This window comes from Amblyomma maculatum, chromosome 1 (assembly GCF_055883805.1).
Source record: "Amblyomma maculatum isolate TAMU_Amacu chromosome 1, ASM5588380v1, whole genome shotgun sequence".
Taxonomy (NCBI): Eukaryota; Metazoa; Arthropoda; class Arachnida; order Ixodida; family Ixodidae; genus Amblyomma; species Amblyomma maculatum.
Genome location: NC_139344.1, coordinates 432,357,325 through 432,379,322, shown reverse-complemented (window position 1 = coordinate 432,379,322; position 21,998 = coordinate 432,357,325). Strand labels below are relative to the sequence as shown.

Genomic DNA, 21,998 nt, shown 5'->3' with positions numbered 1-21,998 from the left:
GAGTTCTAATCTCTAGAAATGAAAAACCCAGTGACAATATCAAAGTGCTTGCAAGTCGCACATGACATCAACACATCTGAATGAGTATAGGAGAAACAATTATTCAGGTGGGGTATGTGAACACATGCCGTATTTCCTACACACTATTTCTGTGCAAATTATCTCAGAGAAAATTGTTGATGGAAAGATTGGGACTACTTCTTCAATATTATGAATTGATTTGGAAGGTAAAGTTGAAGTCAAAGTTCAAGCAAGTAGTTACCCAGAAAGAGTAAAAGCAATTGCTAAATAATTGCATTCTAGTATCCTGGTAGCACAAAAACAAAACCAATGGCGGCAAGTCAAGCTGCATGGCAGCTACACTGAGCCATCATTTGTATTTTCAGATCCAGCCATCCCTGGGTCCAGACAGGATGAATCACGTTCTGCACTGATATGCTTTTCGTGCTCCACAACTGGAGATAGGGAGTCCGATCCTGGATCAGCAGGCAGCTCCTCCTGGAAGGAGAGCAGTGCACACAAAACAATAAAGCGAATAAGTATTTGCAGAACAGTCACGCGTATATCAGTAAGCGTGTATGAGTTTCGTTTCCCCACATCACTCCTGCAGCGCACACATGACACTATGCACATTCAAGACCCTTTTCTAAAACCCCGTCGTGGTAGCGCAGTGGTTAAGGCGTTCCGGGACTATGCCCAAGGATGCATGAATGAACCCCGGCCTCGGCGGCCGCTTTTTTTTTTTTTTTTGCAGACGTCTGCTGTGCGATGTCAGTGCAAGTTAAAGAATCGCAGGTGGTGGAAATTTCTGGAGCCCTCGACTACAGCATCTCTCATAGCCTGTGTCGCTTTGCGATGTTAAACCCTCTAAACCTAAACTAAACGTTTTCTAAAACAATCCTCTCGACACCTGTAATATGAGAAAAACATCGCAAAGATCCCTCGGGTGGTGGTAGACGGTAGGCGACATGGAGAGGCACTGATTGGCCGCTGCGTACCCTGATGTCACAAGGCCGCATGAAATGGGTAGGAAGGTGCTACCAACACACTTGTCCTTCAAGACTTAAGGGCGATACGGGAATGAAATCTTTCAGGACCGATACACTACTCCGACACACTACTACTATGCCCTGCTGGCACGTTCATAAGGCTTTGTTATAACGAATTTTGTAGTCCTTCACATAATGTGATATGTTAAGCCTGAAACCTATGAGTAGTATGTGTGAGATAACACAAGAAACAAGTTGTACTGATTATGCGGGTAGCAAATGTGCATCTACGTGAAGGAGTTCCCAGAAGGGGAGCCGGCAGATGGGATTCATTAATACTTGTATTTCATACCACCCTGAAACACAGAGCCTAGGCGTCCCATTTTTTTTTACCATTTTTTTTAGTACATACGCTACACAGGATGTTGTCATTGTTAAGAAAGCTTCTACACTCAGCACGGAGCAATGACCAAGACCAAAAGAGAACTCGTAGGCTTCTAGCAAGCTTCATTCAAACACCAATACAACTAAACATATTTAGTTTTTTAGCCAAGCGGAAAACGGCCAATGAATTACCTAAGCACATTTAATCTTTTAGCTCCTCACCAATTTGGATTCCGACCAGGCTATTCTACCGAATTAGCCCTCATAAATGTTCTTGAAAGTGTGAAGCGAGCCATTGATAACGGTTCAATTGTTGGAGACATTTTATTGATCAAACAAAAGCTTTCGACTCAATTAACCATCACATTCTTGATCATAAACTAGAATCATTTGGAATCTCCGGCCCACCACTCGAGTTTCACCGCAGTTATTTAAGCAATCGATCTCACGTAGTTCTTGAATATAATACTTTTTCTACCATTCAGACTGTAAACAAAAATGTTCCGCAAGGATCGATACTTGGCCCTCTGCTCTTTTCAATGTTCATTAATGACCTGCCCGTTGGACTAAATCATACAAATTGCATGTTATATGCGGACACACACCATCGACACACTTCAACATATGCTTAACACAGACCTTAATCATATTAAAACGCGGTGAAAAAACAGCTAGTTACAATTAAATCTTCAAAAAACAACCATTGTGCTATTTCATTCTCCTTTCGCTTTCATAAATGTTCTTCCTAGAATAACGATTGATAATCATAACTGCCTATCTCAGAAACTTCCAAGATTCTGGGCGTAGTTCTCGACAAGCAATTAAAGTTCCATCACCATGTTCAACCGCTCATGCATAAAGTTTCGTTCGGCATTCACATCATAATAAAAACCCGTGAATATTTTTAACCTTACAAAATACGCTCCTTATATTATGCCTACATCCATAGTCACTTTAACTACTGTTTGTCTTGCTGGGGAAAACCATATTACACGCATATTGAAAGACTTCAACGCCTCCAGATTCAAGCCATCATACTCACGTCATTCAGCTCATTCCAATCACACTCTCTGCCACTGTACCACAGTTTGAACATACTTCCACTTCAACATTTATTCAGCCTAAAATTTTCCATGATTATGTATAAACTAATATGTCATCATGCTCATATTGATGGCATTACCAACCAGCTTGTAAATACTAATCCTACCAGGTATAAACAGCGCAATAATCTTCTATTGCCAAAAGTCAGGACTAATTACGGAAAATTTACTACCTTGTTTGCCGGCATATCCTACTGGAATTTTTTACCTCCAGAAAATAAAGCATCGCATACTGTTCACTCATTCCATTTCCGCATGAAACAATATTTAATAAACATGTTACATATTTCATTTTCTTCCACCGTTATAGTTCACTTTTGAATGTGCTGTTTTGTCTGTTCCATGCACTGAAGTTGATGATCTGTATATTCTGTATCTGTATCTTTATTCTCATATATTCTAAACGTTGTTTATTAGATTGTACTTTTATACTTTTTACATGTTACACTGCTTCCTATTTTTTGTTACATTTCTACCTCACTTGCTTTGTTCTGGGAGGTCCCCCCGACAGTCTTATACTACGGGACCTCCTTCTGTACAACTCTTACTGTATCCATTTTTTGTATGTATGTATGTATGAAATAAAGAAACTTGAAACTTGAAAAAAAGAAAAAAAACATCGACCAAGCTAACTCATGCTTAAATTTTGAGTAAGTTACTATTGTGCAATATCATTTGCCGGTAGCTTTCTCGGAGTGATATTTTAGGAAACCTTTCATTGATGGATCACTTCATACCTTTTTAAGCAGCCTTTGAAAGAACTTCGATATTCCTAAATAATATATATTCCTTCTGGAGTGGAAAAAGCATCCTAACAATTTTGTTATGCTTGTTATCGCAGTCCGCGATATTTATTGTAACTCACTTTGTTCTCTTTCCCTGAAAATATGAGCCGTGCAAGCAACAGGAAATCTAGTTCTTGCATAAGAAAATATAGTAGAATATTGCTGTTCATAAATAGATAAGTTAACCTGCAAATGTATATCCAGTACAAAACAAAGAATACATTCGAAAAATATGTTGCGACACTTCCATGGTATATTCTTAAAAACAACTCAATTCCGAGACCGCACTGGCGCAGGACATATGGTGAACAAATATCTTTTGAAGAAATATCAAGAAATATTCATCTCAACACCACACCCATGCAGCAAATAGCCAAATGCTCGCATTGTTTTAGGTAAGAGCTATTGCCCTGCCGTTTTTGTTGGATCCCATTTTCATCCTGACGTTTACCTTCACACAATCATTGCAATGTTCACATTCTCTAAAGGTTGCTTAAAATATTTTGTTAAAGATGTATTAATATATACATTTTGAAATATCAATAAAATACAAATTTATGAAAAAATTGCATTTCGCTATTGAAGTGAGTTTTTAATATCTGATCACTAAATGAAAGAATGAAAAATCAAGAAGCGCAAATATTGTCCAACTTGTTTATTTCAAACTTCACATGACATTTGCGAGTAACAATAAACTAGAATGACATATAGAGGTACTAACCTCGTGAAAATTCAGCATGCATGTTTCCACTATGGCATCTATATAGCCTGGGTCGCTGTGACGTAAAACGACTCAAAACCAAAGCATTATTCATTTTTATAATTTTTTTCTATAGGATAGACCTACATGATCCGGTTTGAACCTTCATACATCTGCTCAATGCAGTAAACGCTCTATACAAGGCCTTGAACAGACCAAAAAAAAATCTGCGATTTAACCAAAAGCTTGGATTAACGAACGAACCGAAAACTGGCAGAACTGTCGAAAACTACTTGCATCTCCGTAATTTAACTGATAATACCTGCACGATGGCTGTTTGCATTTAAGATGAAACCTGAGTAAGAACAATGTTTTTCTCGGTTTCCTCAAGTGCTTCACTTTGTGCACATTGCTGGAAGGCAGGCTGTCTTCACAAAACGCGCAATCACTTTTTGACGAGATCCACGGGACAGCCAACGCGGTAAAGCATTACGGTGAAAGGGGCAGTGTTGTGAAACTATGGTGATTTCAAAAAAGTGTCACTGTGTTCAGAAGTTTTTAAGCATTCGAAAAATTCAAATTATAAGTTTTTCTAAACCAATTTGAACGGCAAAGATGTTTATTTGTATTCAACATTTTGAATACTCGCACTCTTCTACTAATTAATATAACCTGTTTTTTTGAACCGGTATTCAAACCTGATGTCATATTATCGTGCAACGTCAAGATGTTAATTGTACTCCACATTGCTGTTATGTTACGTGGTTGCGTGTCTTCAGCTGCCAAGGGGGGCGTAGCCCCATCATGCTGGTTTATAGCCTTCTGTTTCGCACCCAAGGTATTTCTATAACAGGTTATCTTCAATAGAAAGGTCTCTTTGAAATTTTGTTTCCTTCTTCTAGTGGCATGCCCTGCTAGGTGTTTTATGGAATGGAAACACTCCAAAATTTCAAACCCACAACCACCCAGTGCACCTGAGCTGTGTCACATCAAGAACAGCGTACCTGCCGCTTAAAAGGTTGTAGGAAGGTCCTTTGCATTTATGAGCTTTTCTTAGCCCGCAAATTAATTGCAAGCGACTTCGACTTTTTTCATTTCATCGGTGGTCCCTGTCAAATTTCAGTCTGACATTAAGTTTTCGATAGTCGTTGTAGCAGCCAGAGCATCCCGAAAATCCGGCAACGTGTTTATTGTTTTTTATACTGCTCACGAGAACTGGTTCCACTCCGTAAAAAACCCTCTACATGAAGGCCCAAACCCTGAATCTTTATTTACCTCAGTATGAACAAAAGACTGGGGTGGCCCTATGTCAATCTGAACGTCGTTAATACAGAATGTGTGACGAGAACTACGAAGCTAATTTCATAAATTTAAGGGTACAAAAAGAAGCAAACTTGAAGTGAACAAGAAGCCCTTGGAACACACAGACCAACAAATCATTCACTCTTGCTCATCCTCCAATTTTCTTTGAAGGCCATTATCTCTGCTTCCACTTCTCTGGGTTTCTAATGGTAACTTCTACACCTGACCATGAGAGCTATATGAATCTTGTTCTTAGCATTATCAGAGACTACCCAGGTAGCACAAAGTGGGCTATGAAGGGTGGGCCCCGGTGGGCCCGATGTAGGTAATGCAGGACAGCCCCGGTGGGCTCAATGTGGGTGCTGCAAGAGGGGCCGACGTAGGCCCGAAGGGGGCTGTCGACAAAGCCCCAATGGGCCCCACTAGAGGCCGATGCAGGCAGCCCTTGCGGGGCTCCCCACACTTTTCCGGCATTGTTAAAAGGGCACATCCCGCCAACTCCCCGCGATGGTCCTACTTTGGACCGATTTGGCAGCCGCTTTGGAGGAACATTTTTTTTTAATTTCAGTTAGCCCCTCAGATAATGACATAGGACCAATGCGGGTTCTATATCGCCAGCCACACTTGGGCTTGCCCACATTATTCTCATAGGGGTCCGACGTAGGAAATTGATGGAAAACCCTAGTCCAAGTTTTTCCAATCAATATTTATGCACATAATAAGTAATTATTTTATACATGTCTGCACTTTCGAAACAGCCACAATATTAAATTTTACAATAATTCATAACATTCATCTAGCCGAAATGACTTCATGTACATCTTGTTCAGGCTATGGAGATGTGTGTTGTGAACAGTAATATTGTGCTGGGAGTTGCAGGCTGTCCAAAGCAACCACATAAGAGGCAACAGTTAGCAATCAGTTTGTTTTAGTATTTGTAGCGCAATTTGTATGAGTGCGAGAGCTAAAGGCGTGTACATTTCTAATCGACTAAACATGGCAACAACTGTTATACAAATCATCTATAATAGTAATTTAGGGCAACATCTAATGCAAATAAAGGTTGGAAACAATGATTACGCAATTGCACGCATGCCTTCCAGCCCCATTACGGCCGATGTGGGACCTACAGCGGTTTTGTGTGGGCAGCCCCAATTGTTCTGGGTGTTGGTTTTGAACCTAAAGCCCACTTGCTGTTGCACGTGCCTTCAAATTGCCCACAAGGGACCAATTTTGGTATCATGCGGGCCCTCCCGCCTTCCAGCCCCATTACGGCACATGTGGGATATAAAGCAGTTTTATGTGGGCAGCCCCAATTCGGCTGGACGTTGTTTCTGAACCTAGAGCCCACCTGCTGTTGCACGGGTCTTCAAAGTCCCCACAAAGGACCGATTTTGGTACTATGCGGGTACGCCCGCCTTCCAGCCCCATTACAGCCTATGTGGGACCTAAAGCGGTTTAGCTAAGGCTGCCTCATTTGAGCTTCACGAGGGCTTGCCCAAATTGAGCCCTTATTCATATTTCACCTGCCCTCAAGTAACCTACAAGGGGCCGATTGGGGCAGCATGTGGGTATGTCCGTTTTCTTGCCCCACTACGGCCGATGTTGGTCCCACAAAGATTTAATGGGGCCGCCTCATTTCGGATCTATGAGGGCTTTCCCATAAAAAGCCCACATTTAGGTTGGATTGCCCTCAAATATCCGGCAAGGGACCCTTGTGGTCTGGATGCAGGAATGTGCTCTGCAGTAGCCCAAGAAACGCCGCTATGGGACCCATGCGGGAGGAGCAGGGGCAAGCCCAAATGGGGCTTGCCCACTTTTGCCCCATCGGGGACCGATGCAGGTTTTATGATAGTTGCCCCAGCCCCACTTGCCTACATCGGACCTACTGGGGCCCCACATTCTGTGCTACCTGGGTACCGCTGCATACGCGTGCCATAAATTGTTCGGTTCTTATCAGCGATGCATGAACGTTGCCTACAGGCATCTCTCATTTACGAAAGTGAGAGGCAGGCGTGAGCATAACTGTTATTTTATTCGGTCATACACCAGATTGCACACAGATTCATGATATAATTAGAAACATTTCACAAATTTTTACACTGTATGTTTTAACGTTCCCCTGCTCCCTCTGTCATTCCTTCATTTCAGAAGTGTATGCGGGCAGCTGCTGCTTTCCTCAACTGTATGCAATCATTCTGAGCATATATTTGCAGCACTAATGATACTGCAAAATAACATAGACGCTTTTGGATGTCACTCGCAAGTAGACATGCCTCAAACTTTCGAGGTCACTTCTCAGTGCGGATTCGACCACTGTCTCTATACGAGTTCCATTTGTACACGACAGGAACATTATTTTTTTTGCAGAACGTCTGGTTTAACTCTCACATTTGCACAAGAGTACACATGTTCTAGTTAGGCAGGCTGTAAGTTATTTTTCACTCGGTGCTACCTCATTTGCACCACATTCCTCTAAGCAAGTAGAAGATACTGCGACGTTGATTGTTAGTTATCACCTACAACATTGGTTCCTGACATAGAAAATAGAATACATCTCAGAGGAAACTGTCAAATAAAGAGAGGGGACCGGGGAAAATAACTGGTATGAAATGGTTTCGCGAAAACACTGTTTTCACAAGAAAAATCCCTTCAAAATAATTATTTACGTCACTTTTTATGAATATGAAAAGTACAGTTCAGCGAAACAAGAAAAGGAACGAAGAAAACCACCATAAAACTTTGAACTGCCGGAATCGGGACGAGGAAGTACGTTCTACAAGTTTTAAGAACACTTCAGGGCATAGTGAAAGTATGCCAATGATCACCATGCTATGGACACGTGCCACCTTGTCTCTTGAGGCTTTGCACATCCTCCTCTTGTATTCCACCATACCTCTGAGAGGCACATGGCTACGTTTAGAGATACACCAGCTCAATTCCAGGTTTTCAAAGATGGCACGAATGCAATCATAAAATAGCGAAATTATGGGCAGGCACAGGAAGACCATTGTTGCAAAGCCACATCTACGTCTTGCGCTTACGTGTCGATTTTGAATGCCGCGAAAATGAAATTAGAAGTCTGGTGTGCAAGTTTCGTTTATGAGGCTAATATTTCCACACCACCTCTACCAACATGGAACGCCAGATTGGTGGGCTCCGGATACAACCGAGGGTCTTCAACATGTACTGATATTGCACAGTACGAGGGCACCTTGAAACGCGGCCAGCATGGCCTGGGATCAAACGCCAGTGCTTTGCCGAGTGGTCGAGCACTCAACAGTGAGCCACCGTTGCGCATCCAAATTTTTTTCAGAGTTAGAATGTTCGAGATTTTGAAGGACAATGAAATAATATCAATATTGATTCGTATTCAAAAAACTATTGGAATTTTCTGGCTACTCAAAAATTGCTGAATATGCCGAAAAGTTTTGGATTCGCCAAACTTTAACCGAACTGCACACTTCACCGCAATGCTTCCCGCTCGACTGTGCGGTGCAGCGTCCGTTAAACCCGACGAGGCTGCTTTGTGAAGAGAGCCTTTCCGACAGTATGAGCAAAGTGAAGCACTTGACTAAACGAGGAAAAAACGTCGTTCTCACTCACCTTTCGTCTAAATGCATACAGCTATCGCGCATAAGTTCATGAGATAAAATCTCGTGATGCAAAAAGTATTTTGCCGTTTCTTCAGGCACTTGATAATTCGAGCTTTCGGTTAATGAGGACATTTTATCGGCTCGCCTGTCTCTCTATATCTTTAGTTGATATCTATGTTACTTATCGTAATTATTTCTGGTTACTGTGTTGAGCAGTCCTTGCACAAAAACCGGTATGTGGTGCTCCGAATGAAAGTTACACTGAAATTTTCAGTGCACTTTGCTGCAACTCTAGCACAATTTTATTCGCGAACATCGTGTGAACTCCGAAATAATAAAGAAAATCTATATTTGGTTTCCTTTTTTTTTGCTGATCAGCTATTGGGTATTCGATGCGACATTGGGATATTTATTTCGATACACGTATTTATAACATTTAGAAATATCACAATTCGTACAGCTTTAAAAGTTAATTTTTCTTATAATTACTTTTCTGACAGCTCTCCAGATTTCGAATTCGTGAACAGATTTTATTGGATACTTTCCGTTCTGGGAAATTAGTGAACGTACCACAGTCAAAAATATTATATCGCGAACATAACATTTGACACAAAAATTCAATACGCCGTGTTCTGTACCTTTTGCCATAGTTAATATTTGAAAAAGGATAGGACAAATTTATTTTAAATCATTGTGTGCATAAGTCTCAGATCATTTGATAAAAACGATATTCACATTCATCTCCAAAACATATTAAGTTTTTGGTAGCTTTTCCTAAGGTAAAGAAATTGATATACTTTGCATAGATTTGTTTACGCGTCTTCAAATTGCAAAGTGATAAGTGTAGTATTCATTCGCAAAATATGGAAACAAATAGGGACACCTAACCTCCTTGAAGGGAATAAACGCGTTGGATATATGCTGTGCAGCATCCTCAAAATGCCACGAGAGCATTTTGTGAAAAGTGCGTCCCTTCTAAAGTCCTTGCCGGTAGTGCTTATAATACAAAGCAAATAATGAATCTAAAGAATACCATTCTTATCTCAAACGCACGACAAACGTCGTGCAGGTATTCATTATATAAATTAGTATAATGCAAAGTTCTCAGGACTTCTTTAAATGCATTCATTAACTCAGAGCTTCGGTTAATTCGGACATTTCTACTAGTTCATTGATGGCAAATCACCGAACGTTCAGTGTATGCAACAACAGTATGACAGGTCCACCTGGTGTTCTGTAGTACCATACTGTAGAAAGATTCCATTATGAAATTCTCTATAAAATGTCAAACTAGTATTAGATGTTACAGTAGGGTTGCACGTATGTGCGATTCTACATTAAGTTGATTTGATAATACTGTAACGAAGATTTGGGGGTTTGAATTGAGAGACGACGACGCTGAAGTGTGTGCAGTTAGGTGGTAGGTACTGTATTTCCCGCTCTGGTACACAAGGCAGTCTGGGTTAACGGTCATGGCTCTCCATAACAATACAATGTGTATTTCGAACTAGACAAGAGCACGAATGCTTGCATTTAGTGATGATCAGATATTCGATATTAAAGCGATATTCGAAGGCATTTTCAACTTATCTTAGTTGATTCGTATTGAAAAAGAATATTTGCACAGTCAGTGTAATTACAATCGTAGTGCCTCCATGGCGGCATAACATTTCCCCCTTGAGGGTAATTGCGATGTACAGTGCATAAAATGAAACCAATCCTGACAATATGTCAGCCGGGCACTGAAACTAGCATCTACGCCCAGCTTGGCTTGTTCATAATCAGCCGGACTAAACCCACTGCGAGAGAAGGCCCATCCCGTATTCCTCCAATTAACCAGGTCCTGTGCTAGCTGCATCCAATTCACCCCTGCGAACTTCTTGACCGCATCTGCCTCCCTCACCCCTCACTTTCGTCCGCCCCTGCTACGCTTTCGTTCCCTTGGAATCCAATTCGTTACCCTAAATGACCACCGGCCATCCTCTCTTCGCATTATATGCCCGGGCCTTGCCCATTTATACTTGGTTTGCACCAGAATATCATTATTTCGAGTTATTTCGCTGACCCACCCTGCACGCTTCCTATTTCTAAACATTATACTTGAAATTTTTAGTTGCATAGCCCTCTGCATTGTCCTCCACTTAAATACACCCCTTTTCTTTAATCTCCAAGTTTCAGCCCCACAGGTGAGTACAGGTAAGATGCAGCTGTTGTATACCTTCCTGTTGAGTGATACCGGTAGGTTTCTGGCCTAAATGAGAAGATACATGTCAATCTTATTCTCCTAGTGTTTTCCCTTTGCAGATACGGATCTGCGGCTACTATCGGTCCTAATTATACATGTTCACCTACTCTTACCACCACTTCTGTACCTACAGTAAACTGCTGTTCCTTCAAGAGGGTGCTGAGCATTACCTTAGTCTTCTGCATATTGGTTTTCAGGTATACCGTTCTGCTTGCCCTGTCTAGGACATCAATTATTCATTGAAATTTATCTCCACAGTTATTTAGCAAGCGAGTTTCATCAGCAATTTAGAGATTAGGTATTCTCCACCAACCTTATCCTTACCTTCTCTCATTCCATGGTTTTAAATATTTCCTCTGAGCAAGCTGTGAATAGTACTTGTAGGTCGTGTCTCCTTGCCTAGCACCTGTATTTAAGAATTTTTTGTAACCTTCTTTATGCAGAACTATGCTAGCTGTAAATATCTTCCAGTATTTTCACATACCGCTCTTCTACACCCTTATTTCACAATTCCTGCTTCACTGCCGAGGTTTCTACCGAGGTAAATGCTTACTCGTAATCAATGAATGCTGTTTTAAGGGCTGGTGATATTCTAAGGTTTTTGTTGTTTAGTTGGTGGGTTCTTTATGATAGATAATAGAGTACTCATTTCGAAAACCTGCTTGATCTGTTGCTTGATTCAAGTATAAGGTTGTCCTTATACTTCAGTCAAGCAGTATTTCAAGTTCTCAAGTAGTATTTCGAGTCCTAAGTGTTCCGTTATCAATAAAGAAAATGTTAGCGTTCTTCCGTTATTCCAGTACCGTCGATGACACCAGGCATTGCGTAACTGGGTGGCCAATTTTCCTGCCACGATATCCTACAGTACTTCACAAAATCTGTAGTTACAAGATTCACTCCAGCTTCTTTCCCCTTTCTCGTAGTTTCTAAAGCTTTCTCAACCTCGTGTTTCGTCACTGGCCAATATCATTATTGTCGTTTTCGATTACAATGGATCAGTATAGAAATCCTCTGTTACTTTGGCTGCCCTGTCCATTATCATGATGACACTGTCTGCCTTGTCCCATAGCACAGATATCAGATGTTTGCCTATACCCTATTTCCTTTTTAGCGTTTTAAGGCTGCCCCGGTTTTAGAGGATGCTAGAATTTCTCAATGTTGTACTTACGTCGGACGCATTGCACCTTATCACCTTTACTACCTCTGACAGTACTGTCCTGTCTGTCGGGTTGGAAGCTTTCATGCTTTAGTGTGTCTTATTCAAATCATTCGTCTGCTTAGATAATATATTAGTATCCTCTCTGACTACCCTACCTCCTAATTCTACTGAGCACTCAATAATGATAAATCTGAAGGTACCTTTCATGGCTTCTGCACTAAGGTCGTCGACATCGGTCAAACCTGGATATCTATTCTGTAGCGAGATTCTGAATTCTTACGCCCTAGCTTCAACCCTAATTCCTTGATAGACTTCTCTGTTACTAATCTTTTTCGTGCCCTCCTGAAATCTAGATAATTTCGATATCTTACCATCTTGTGGTCACTGCATCTCACCTTGCCTTGTTCAAAGCCATTCACCTTGCCGCATATACTTATGAGATAGAGTAACTGTCACTGATGGTTGCTGCGCGACATCAGAAAGCTATGCATGGACTGTAGGTGTAATCAAGACACACTTCTTTGAAAATGTTATGCAGCCATTGTCAATTCCATCTCCCTGACCTGCACAAAGTACCTTGCTCTGCATCGCTTAGAAGCCAACAAATGGAAAAAGGGGTGCTCTGTAAAGGCAGTATGCAGACTGCTTTCACTTTGCTGAGCGGTGGGAAAGGGACGACTAGAGTGACTTGCAAGCTTCACCTGCCAAACTAACAAAACTGCTTTTTTTTTTCTATTAAACCACAATTTAGGGACTAAACAAAAGAAGACGAAAACTATTTGAGAAGCACTTTGCTCCACCTTGATGGATCCAATACACAAAGCCCTGAAAAATAGTTTTCACTTTTGTTTTGTTTCATAGCTTCTATGAATAAATAGGCTTAAATGGCAGACAACATAGCTGATAATTAAATATACGAAACAAAATGCAGGCGCGATGTCTCATTCCTTGAGATGGCCTCAGCAGGCCTGTAGACAATGAAACTTGTTTAATATGTGATTATGTCCAAGTAACCGTGAATATAGTTTTTGGACACAAATGTGAAGTGGTTTTTATAGAACGTCAAGATATTTGTGCTTCAGAGAATATATAACCGTAAACAAGGAGTCCAGTTCAAGTGGACTAAGTTTACGACATTACACCACTTATTGCAGAATGAGAAACGCCACACAGGTGTCTGAAAGAGCTCTGTGCATTGGGCGACTACTCTTGTCCTCTGCAGCGACTTCAATAACTTGAGGAAGTCACTACGCTTTATATGATTTTTGTTGCAACATCAATCACATAAAGGAGTCTCACAAGGCCGATTAGAATCGTATAAACATTGAGATTGATTTTCTGCAATAAAAAGATGTAAAAAATTAGCTCTAGTGCACATTTCAGGGTGTCGTTAGTGGCTGCTGTCGTTAGCCCTCGTTGCGGAACCTTCCTCCCGTACATGGACTCTGCTACTCTGGTGAACAGTCACCACTTAGGCTGATACTCCCGACCTGTTCATTAGAATACTATCGTTAACCATCTCTCTAAGATACCAGCTGATATTGATACATAAAAAGTAAGGCTTAATTCCCTACCACATTAATGAACATGTGTGGCATGGGAGCGGTGTGTCTTATTTCTCTTCAGAGTCCTTGGAGATTCGACTCCCATTTCAATGAAGAACCCCTCGTTGGCAGCGCCTGCCTTGTCATATGCATTTGCGACATCTCGAAAGGGATTAACCAAAGAGTAGTTGACCATATCAGCGACAAACTACTATCTGCAAGAGCCATGGATAAGTTGCAGCTCACAATGACGACGACTCCAACAACGCTAGATATCCTAAAGAAACTTGACAGAAGATAAAGCGCACAGGAAGACACACACAAGAGAAGAAGACACAGGACACGCGCTAACTCTCATCTGGTTTATTTGCAGCAAATATATGCTGAAAAGGGTTCATGCGCAGTACATAACAATAACATAAAGACAGTCAAAATAAGGAATATTACAAAACATGATCGAGGAATATCACACAACACGATCAAGAAAACTGATCTCTGCCTTCCAGAGCCGCACCGACGTATCGCTGACACACCTATCTCCCCTTTTCCCGATATGGAATGCCTCCAAAAGCTCACGCGCTGTCTTATCACGGCCTCTGCCCAGAATCTTAATGTCAGCCAGCCGCAGCTCGCACGCAGTGCAGTTCGCGCAATGCGTTGCCAAATTTGTCCCTCCACTCCTTAAAGACCGCAAATGATCCCCTGCTCGATCATTAATACAGCGCCCGGTCTGGCCAATGTAGGCCTTCCCACAGGTCAGCGGGATCTCATATACGACCCCCATGCAGCAGTCGACAAACCGCTTAGCATGTTTTTTCTCACAACCACTGGTTTTCCAACACGCGAAATGCGTGAGGACAGCTCCGCCATCTTCTTCGGAGCGGAGAACACCACCGGCACGCCATGTCTGTTCGCCACTTTCTTCACGTGGTGCGCAACCTTATGCATATACGGTACCACAACAGGCTTAGCCGTATTTCTCACCGTAGTAGTTTTTTTCCCAAACATGGCTCGCTTGGTTTTCTGGAGCAGGGCTTCCGTCACTGACATAATGACCGCGCAGGGGTAACCAGCAGACAGCAACCGCTGCATTTGCCTATTAAAACTCGACTGCACAGCATGCGGGCACGACTTCGCGAGGGCAGACCGTAAGCATTGGCTAGCGATAGCTCTCTTAACAGTTTTAGAATGTGCCGAAGAGTAGGGCAAAAGTTGTTTCTGTGCCCGCGGAGAGTACCACCAACAAACATGACCATTCCCTTAAGTAACGTTAGTATCTAAAAACTGCAATGAACCCTGTGAAGGAAGTTCATGAGTGAAAACCAGACCTCTCCCATTCTGCCGAAAGTTGTCCAAAATCCCACTCACCGCGTCAGTGTACGTCGTGTTTGGTAGCTTGTTAAGAATAATCAGAAAATCATCCACGTACCGAAATACCTTTAGCACACCTTTCCCATTAAAGCTCTGCTCAAGGGCGCGGTCAACAAAAGCTAAAAACACATTACAAAGAACCGGGGCAACACAAGAACCAATGCATATATCTTGTTTCTGGCGATAAAATCTGTTCTGAAAAGAGATAAACGTAACACCAATATAAAACTCAAGCACACGTATAAATTTATCCACTGTTAGACCACTAGAGTTCTGAAATTGCACAACCCCACTTTTTTCAATAGCATCTCTCGCAGCAACAAACAAGGCAGCATGAGGCACCAAACTCGATGCTACCAAACTCGATGTACACTGACGCGGTGGGTGGGATTTTGGACAACTTTCGGCAGAATGGGAGAGGTCTGGTTTTCACTCATGAACTTCCTTCACAAGGTTCATTGCAGTTTTTAGATATTAACGTTACTTTAAGGAGTGGTCGTGCTTGTTGGTTGTACGCTCCACGGGCGCAGAAACAACTTTTGCCCTGCTCTTCGGCACATTCTAAAACTGTTAAAAGAGCTATCGCTAGCCAATGCTTAGGGTCTGCCCTCGCGAAGTCGTGCCCGCATGCTGTGCAGTCGAGTTTTAATAGGCAAATACAGCGGTTGCTGTCTGCTGGTTACCCCTGCGCGGTCATTATGTCAGTGACGGAAGCCCTGCTCCAGAAAACCAAGCGAGCCATGTTTGGGAAAAAAACTACTACGGTGAGAAATACGGCTAAGCCTGTTGTGGTACCGTATATGTATAAGGTTGCACACCACGTGAAGAAAGTGGCGAACAGACGTGGCGTGCCGGTGGTGTTCTCCGCTCCGAAGAAGATGGCGGAGCTGTGCTCACGCATTTCGCGTGTTGTAAAACCGAGCGGTTGTGAGAAAAAACATGCTAAACGGTTTGTCGACTGCTGCATGGGGGTCGTATATGAGATCCCGCTGACCTGTGGGAAGGCCTGCTTGGCCAGACCGGGCGCTGTATTAATGATCGAGCAGGGGATCATTTGCGGTCTTTAAGGAGTGGAGGGGCTAATTTGGCAACGCATTGCGCGAACTGCACTGCGTGCGAGCCGCGACTGGCTGACATTAAGATTCTGGGCAGAGGCCGGGATAAGACAGCGCGTGAGCTTTTGGAGGCATTCCATATCGGGAAAAGGGGAGATAGGTGTGTCAGCGATACGTCGGTGCGGCATTGGAAGGCAGAGATCAGTTTTCTTGATCGTGTTGTGTGATATTCCTTGATCATGTTTTGTAATATTCCTTATTTTGACTGTCTTTATGTTATTGTTATGTACTGCGCATGACCCCTTTTCAGCATATATTTGCTGCAAATAAACCAGATGGGAGTTAGCGCGTGTCTTGTGTCTTTTTCTCTTATGTGTGTCTTCCTGTGCGCTTTATCTTCAGTCAAGTTGCAATGCACCATTCAGCCCAACTTCAAGTTTTGTTATTCTAAAGAACGAGCCTTTAAAGTGATTCATTGAGAGACCTGCAGACAAAGTTCAAAGAAATGAGAAAGAAAACTGACGGAGGAATTGCCCGTGGCTGTTACTGTGCATGCAAGTTGGCTGAAATAGTGATGATAATAACAATCAGTCGCCGATCGGTGAATCGATGCCGATAATTCGGACTTGCTCAGTTATTCGACAGCTTCGCCCGGCGCTTCTGGTCCATAGACATGATGTATGAGGACGACAAATTTTTTGGACAGCCGTGACCTTTTTAGTCTATAATGTTGAATCTGCCCAGCACTTTTCGTTGTTCTAGGTGATTCAGGTGGTCACACAACAACCTTTAGCATGATTTTGTCGACACGCCACTACAAATGGCGCGAATTGTGTCTTTGCTGTCCGTGCTCACGAAAGCGAAGCGCGGTAAATACAAAACGCTAACAATTGCTAACAAAGCAACCATAATCCAGCAATTACTGCTCAGCACCCCTTCACAACTCGAAGTTGCCCGTGAGTTTAGCGTCTCCGAGCGAACAATATCGGATCATATGAAGAAGAAGTTCGATATTTTGGAAGCAAGACCGACACCATGTAGAGCTGGACAGAAAGGGCTACGACAAGGACTTATTACGCAGCTAGAAGCATCCAACATCCGGCTTAACACTACCATCGGTCATCGTTTCTCGTTCTGGCTACCTTTTCAAGCATAGGGCTGAAACCGTCCCATTGCAGCTTTGCATAGAGGGATTCAAGTTAAACGATGGGTGGCCAAGGAATTTCAGAAAGGGTTCAAACTCAACTACAAAAATGCGGGGTGAATTGGGTGCAGTGAGTAGCACACAGGTCAAAAACTGTTGCAGTGAAAAGATCGAAGCGCTGCTTAGCCTCAGTAGTTCGAACACTTCTAAAGTCGATAATACTGAACTTTTCTATAAACTTCTAGAAAAAAACGCTTGCTATGTTCAAAACCTTATTATCGGGGCAAGCATAGTAATACATAGTGATCATAGTAAGGAACGGCTTACCGTTGTTGGAAGCTTCTCTTTACGAATGGCGAAATTACCCTGCCAGTAATCAAGAAGTCACAGAACCCTTGGTTCTTTAAGGAAACGCAGTCAGTTCCTGTGCCGTATGTAGTAAAGCGTGGATCACGCAACAGTTATCTGAAGGGCACGTTACGCAAGCTAGACCAAAGATGTGAGGCGGAGAAGCGCATATTACTACTGTTCGCTGACAACTGCAGCGCCTGTTCCCCAATCAGCAACCTAAAAGTGATTGAGAATAAAGTATTCCCGCTCAACACTACCTGCGTTCTCCTACCAATAGACCACTTTGCTATCAAGACTGATTTATATCTTTCCCGACTACTGCGCCGCGTGGTGCTGTGTTTCGACAGTCAGAGGAAACACAATGGTAGGCCATAAACCTCCGTGCTAGTGTGCTAGTGCATGAAGGCTTAAGGCGATGAGCGGACGTAGCCAATAACTGCTTCCAGCATTTAGGATTTGCCTTCAGTGCTGAGCCCTGTGCCGTAATTCCAGAATCCTTGCCTCATCTTTCAACTGCCACAAAGAACTGACATGGAGACATCATTGATGACCTGCGACACTGTGGTGTGCCCATTCCTGCCACTGTTACGTTTGAAGGCCTAGATGACGTCTAGAGTGCTGTGTCGTCATGTACCGAAATCAACTAGTATGCAGTAACTGATCAAGTGCTCCCACCGTATAACAGCAATTCTGATTAAGATGATTACGTTCTCTGTCTGTTGAGCCTTTATAGCAAGAGGGTGGAAAACTAGGCAAGTTGGTATGCGCCTGTTTTGTCTCTCTCCAGTTCTGTCCTCGTGCCTGTGGTGCCACAACAAGATGGAGCCTTAATAAGTGGATTTGACTCTAGCCTTTGAAGTCCGCACATCTTCGTACAGTGACAGCATCACACTGGCAGACATACAAACCTATTTGTTGGCACATAAGCGGCAGTGTGTGCAGCAATACACTGACAACTTTGTGCTGACAGAGCTGCCTTAAAATGTAAACAAAAATTATTTCTGCCTAATGGCTTTTGTCACACATTTTTGATTTACGTCTAATGTATATTCCCAGCGGATTCCTAATTATTGCTCATTGACTATCAAAATAGAACAGAGCTTACCATTTCATGAAGTTTCATGGCCATAATTGAGGTAATCGAGGACTCAAACGTCGCGTCCAGGAGTTCTGGCTCCCTAGCATCCATTTGGAACCTCTCTTCATGTGCAGTCCACTGCACAAGGTAATTCACAGGAAGTTTATTCGGGATTACTTTATTGTTAATTGGGACATGTTAACAGCAACACACTTGCATACATAATGAAGCCAAGTTTTCGAAGAGGATCAGCCCATATCTGTTTCTTTAAAAGACTGCAACAATAACAACCTGCATTTCCTTATCGCCAGGCTTGTTAGCAAGATCCTGGAGGAACAAGTCCCTTTCAGTAAATAACTGTGTAAGTACTCGAAGAACTTAAAGGCTCGAAAACGGAAATTATTACACTAACGCTATTGCTGAAAACGCTGTTGGCCGCCTACAGGGTTGAAATAACCTGAAAAATAAAACCTGAAGATATCACTGAGTAATCACGAGCTTCCACTAAGAGCCATTTTCCACACCACTTTCACACTTAGGGGTTATTAATAAGCATTGACCAATATTGAATGCAGTAGTGCTGCATCCTTTGAAAAATTACTATGTACGACACTTGCAATTTGAACTGTAGCACCCAGTAGACAGGATCTCAGTGACAAGTGGGCGTGAAGAAACCAAGCGTGTACACCAAACAATGCACAGAATGTGACACCGAAATGCAGAAAACATGCCGGTCCCTACACACCAGAAATTCAAAACCAATGTGTGCACTATTCTAACCTCAATTAGCCATCAGCTACAAGGAAGTAAGCATCCGGCTCACCACGGCACCAGTGATGTCAGTGGAAATGCAGGCGGATTCCTTTGAGTACTCCCGGGCCAACAAAAGGGGAGAAGACCGGATTGGCGAAATGGAGGCACGGTCACGTGTCTCATCTGAAGCAGAAAGAAACCAACAGAACCACGGCCGCCATTATAACCATCTGCTTTCACCTATGAAGGAAAATAGCTGGGATACGAATCTCCTGGCAAACTCGCATTGCATATATCAATTGCGGTGTTTCACACTTTGTTCCTTCATCACAAACGTCACAGCGCTGGCAATGTGTTGCGTGCACTAGCACAACACTACAGCGCACTGGATCTGACATAGCAACAGAGAATTCGCACATTCAGCCGTCTCTGCGGGGTTATGATCAAAGTTCTCGCAGCAGCGCTAAACCGCCACTTAGCAAGGACTAAGAAGGTGCCAGGGATACGCATCAACCAAGGCTTGCTTCTCCCAGAGTCTTCCCTTGTTTAGGCAGAAGCAAAGCATGAACACGATTCACGATATGGCTGAACGAGCTGGAAATACCATTTCGAACGCTTGCACTAACGAATTTTATTAATCTATGTGTTGAGCATTTCAATAACAAGTACGCACATGAGAGTATTGTCAAAACTGCAGATGCAAACTTTAAGAATGCCCCAAAGTGAATGTGGAAGCATTCTAGGGTGTGTCCAAATATGCACAGCATTCAAGCAATGAATACAAATGGCCCAGAATAGATAATATAGTACCGTAGAATGCGTAAATATATTTCATGATTTCATGAAATAAGGCATAACCGAAATTGTGTATCCTGAAATTAAAAGCCGTATATAGAACAATGGGAAACGCATTAAAGCAGATCAATTGAAGGCGGGGTATTTTTATTTACACGCAGGTGACCAAAGCTCACTGCTCGCGAATAATATAGTCACGACTAGTGATTGTGGAGTCAACGACGCGTGGGCAAAGCATAGTTTTCGCGGTTGTGGCGTAACACACGGTTTCATATCACAGGTGGAAGAGGAGAGTGTTCGTTAACATCTGAAATTCTGCACATTTGACACAATGCACTTCCGCTGAGAAATAATACATATTCTTGTCATCCTGTAATTAGCAACAAACGGTTTGGTATCCTCAAGATTGCACTGCAGTAGATGCGAAAACATTCATTCCACTATGCATCAAATGAGCTAGAGAGTGGGGACATGATTAAACCTCACATTGTCGTACTTGCAAGCCGCAGTGGTTGGATTATTTTCCTTCCTCGCCTCCGCCTCTCCTCTGTTGCTAGCGCCAGTTCCAGTCTTTGCTTTACTGAAGGGCGGCGCTAATTCTTAGCATTTGTTAAACCTAATAGATTTATAAAAAATGCCTGATACATAATTCAAACAGTGAAGGAACGACATGACATTTTGGCATGATTATTCACTGCTTGTGAGAATATTTGTAAAGATATTCATTTGAAACAGGTAATTGCAAGCTAAACTTCGAGAAACCATGAAGTAAGAACTGCAGCAATCATAAAAACTAGGAGGCACGACAAGTCAGTACCATAAACGACACCTAACGTAGGCAGGAATATTCATTTTTTTTTATTAAGCGGATGGTAAATAAACTAGCACTACATATCCCTTCTAATGCAGCTTCAAGATGTGACGAAGATACCTGGCATGAAGTAAAAATTATCTGAACACAGTAGTGATGGCCTAATAGTTCCAGCATTTGACTCACAAGCACGTGGTGTCGGGTTCACAAGCGAGTGCCATTAACCAACCATCAATGGTGGAGTAGATACAAGTCTCTACATCTCCCATTGACTGGCTCCTTTGGTGTGAAATGCAAAGAAAAGGGCTTTTGAAACTGCCAAAAATTGCACTGGCGAACGGCTGCCATGCGCAAGCCGTTGATGCAAAGGGGCCGCTTTACGCTAGCACCTCACTTTTGAGCCAGCGGGAGACGACAGAATTTATCAGGCCGGTCTGCCCGTGTAGAGTTCACGTGTGTCGATGCGTTTGGTGAATTATAAAAAATTCACGGCGAGCAGAGAATATACAAACATAATTTATTTGCAGGGAAAACACGAGGTAAAAATTAAATGAAGCAAGAGTAAGATAGAAACCATAGGAAACACAAAACGCGGCAGAGTGTACACGCAAAACCAATCTTACCCATTTCGGCAAATAAAAGTGTACAATTTACGACAACCAGCAAGATAGGACAAGAAAAGGTAAAGCTATACACGGTGAAAGATGGTGGTCGACGGGGTGCTGGCTCGAAGGCGTCAGAGTCGATGCGATTAGGGCCACGCACCCACCGCCTATACTTCGGCTCGTAGCGCGCCTCAGACGCACCCCACAACGTCTTCGACCGCGTGCCTC

The 21,998-nt window shown here is 42.6% G+C and overlaps 1 protein-coding gene across 1 annotated transcript in view; it reads right to left on the bottom strand.

The window, feature by feature from the left end:
- Nucleotides 1–209: 209 nt before the first annotated feature.
- LOC146209405 (uncharacterized) overlaps nt 210–21,998 on the bottom strand; it is a 33,719-nt gene continuing 11,930 nt past the window's right edge. The window contains exons 2-4 of the mRNA XM_084587404.1: nt 19,630–19,742; nt 18,834–18,944; nt 210–498 (exon numbers count right to left, since the gene is read on the bottom strand). Of these exons, the coding sequence (XP_084443530.1) occupies nt 358–498; nt 18,834–18,944; nt 19,630–19,742 (365 nt within the window). The 3' untranslated portion in view covers nt 210–357. The remainder of the gene's footprint in view (nt 499–18,833; nt 18,945–19,629; nt 19,743–21,998) is intronic.